Raw genomic sequence first — 2,608 nt, 5'->3', positions numbered from 1 at the left:
CCCACCCCACCTCCGCCCACAATTGTTGATCAGACAGAAATGTCCGTTGGCTAATACCAAAGCTATAGGTGCTTATAAATATCGTAACATTAATTCATCATCATCGTCAATACTGTGGATCAGAATTTTCCGTTGGCTAATAAAGTCATAGGCCCGTACACTAAATACTTACTTTTACTTTTTTTACTTTTTCATCCTCTGTTGCCGTTAAGCGTCGAGAGGAGATGCAGTTTTCTATGGTAGGCCAGCTCCGCAGCTCTTTCAGTTGTGATGGTACGTTTTCTTAGGGTTTCCTTGACACCTCCATCCACCTTTTGCGTGGCCTTCCCCTTCCTTTATAGCCTGAGTGCTTGGTGTTGTAGGCTCTCAAGGCTGGCTGGTCAGGTGACATGCGTAACAGGTGGCCAACCCATTTTATCCTCTGTCTTTCTATGTAACGCAGGCAGGATTCAGGGCCGATAGCTGCTCTTACTTCTTCATTTCTCTGCCTGTCTCGTCTTGTGATGTTAAATGTTTCGCGGAGACATTTCATTTCGCATGCGGTGATTTTGCTTTCATGGGTTTTGCTTATGGTCCAGGTCTGGCACTGAAAACAAAATGTTGGTATGAATATTGAGGTGATCAGCTGTCTCTTTGTGTCCAAGGAGATGTTTGGATGAGATAGAAGGGGTATGAGCTCGTAGGTGACAGCGTTGGCTTTTTGAGTTCGCATTTATATTTCTCTGTCTATGGACCCGTTTTCAGAAAAAGTGCTGCCAAGATATTTAAACTCTTTCACCTGTTTCAGTTGTTTACTATTGACATGGATGTTCAGGGGACTATGGTTTCTGCTCACTTTCATAACTTCTGTTTTTGATGTGATTATTTTCATGTTGAATTTCTCACAGGTGTTGCTGAGTTCGGTAGTGTGATTTTGGAGGCTTTGTTGGTTATGATGAATTAGACGTTGGTCGTCTGCGAACAGAAATTCATTTAGGCTTTCTGGGCTTTGGTTTGCTTCTTGGTTTATAGTGTCCATATATATTATAAACAGGAGGGGAGATAGAACGCATCCCTGTCGTACTCCAGATCTTACTTTGAACCAGTCTGTATTTGCTTCCTTCGTTCTTACTGAGCTTCTGCTGTTGGTATATAGAGCTCTGACATTATCTAACAATTGTCCTCTGACGCCATACTTTTCGAGTGTCTTCCAGTTTTGCATGGTTTACTCTGTCAAAAGCCTTCTCTTGGTACACTAAATATACTAAGGATTTAATAGTATGCTATGTTCATGGATCAGGAATGTCCATAGGCTAATGACAAAGCTATTGCTATCTTGCAAAGTCCTGCATATGTCCAAATTATAATAATAATAATATTTATAATAATAATAATAATAATAATAATAATAATAATAATAATAATAATAATAATAATAATAATAGCATTTGTATAGCGCAAATCCCCGCTCAACAGCAAGCTCTATGCGCTTCACAATCTATACATACTATTACTCTACCCAACAGACGTTGCTTGCCAGGTCTCCCGCCGTGTGGACTTCACTCAACTTCCTCTGGTAACCTTCAGCGAAAAGATCAATAGTCAGCTGGGTCATTTCTTCCTCACACCTGGTGTCACCGTGCAAAACAACGAGGCTGTCTACACGTAAGTGTTTAAGATGATTGATTGCAAACACAAGTTTGCTACATCCCTACACATTAGGGTCAGCGTGGAAAGACCAGTGTGATGCAGTGCAGCAGCAAAAAGGCTGCCACACTTAATAGAATAGTTTAGTCACGAATATATCTCAACGTCTTTCGTATAGAAAAAAAAAGATGTTGGAGACCCTACCCATTCCACTACAAACATCATTTTAAAAAAATGTTCAATCTGTTGGATCACGTCTGCTTTTGGCTCACTGCTTTTCCAAATTTCATAAGTGTGACCTGAGCTTTTGATATCTTTTTGCATTTGATCCTCCTCCGAATAAAAGGAATAAACGGAAAAATGACAGGTAATGGTCCACGGTCCAACGTCATATTACTGTACCACCAAGACGATCTGGAGACTTGAATAGACCTGGGATGGATAAAACATGATTAAATACCAGAATCTATCCTCTTGTTCTCTCTCTCTCTCTCTCTCTCTCTCTCTCTCTCTCTCTCTCTCTCTCTCTCTCTCTCTCTCTCTCTCTCTTTCTCTTATTTTCTCTGTTCTCTACCATATGTTTATATCTCTTTATCTGTCTGTCCCTATTTCTCGCAAACGCTCACTCTCTCTAGCATTTATGCTGCGCATTTCCATTTCCTGAATAGTGCTCAATGCGCATTACATTATCTATCTATATCTATCTATCTATCTATCTATCTATCTATCTATCTATCTATCTATCTATCTATCTATCTATCTATCTATTTATCTATCTATCTATCTATCAATCACAATAGGTACATATACGATCGGGATAGATTCTCAGTTTTCTTTTTCTTATTTCGCGGCTTCTATTAACTCAGACTCAGACATATGAGCCGACTTCCGACTGGGAGACAATACTGACTGCTGGCCTGACAATTGACAAGGAGACTGCAAGGACCCCGACGTCCCATTGTTACTGTATGTCTTCCTGTTT

At 40.1% G+C, this 2,608-nt stretch overlaps 1 protein-coding gene across 1 annotated transcript in view; it reads left to right on the top strand.

Moving 5' to 3' along the window:
- LOC101863667 overlaps positions 1-2,608 on the top strand; it is a gene marked incomplete in the record, with an annotated part of 20,612 nt that overhangs the window by 12,881 nt on the left and 5,123 nt on the right. Inside the window, 1 exon segment of the mRNA XM_005097946.3 lies at positions 1,506-1,644. Within this exon segment, the coding sequence (XP_005098003.2) occupies positions 1,506-1,644 (139 nt within the window).

The sequence above is a fragment of the Aplysia californica genome, unplaced genomic scaffold (genome assembly GCF_000002075.1).
Source record: "Aplysia californica isolate F4 #8 unplaced genomic scaffold, AplCal3.0 scaffold00168, whole genome shotgun sequence".
Taxonomy (NCBI): Eukaryota; Metazoa; Mollusca; class Gastropoda; order Aplysiida; family Aplysiidae; genus Aplysia; species Aplysia californica.
The sequence above is the reverse complement of the archived record's forward strand: the minus strand, read 5'-3'. Positions and strand labels throughout refer to the sequence as shown.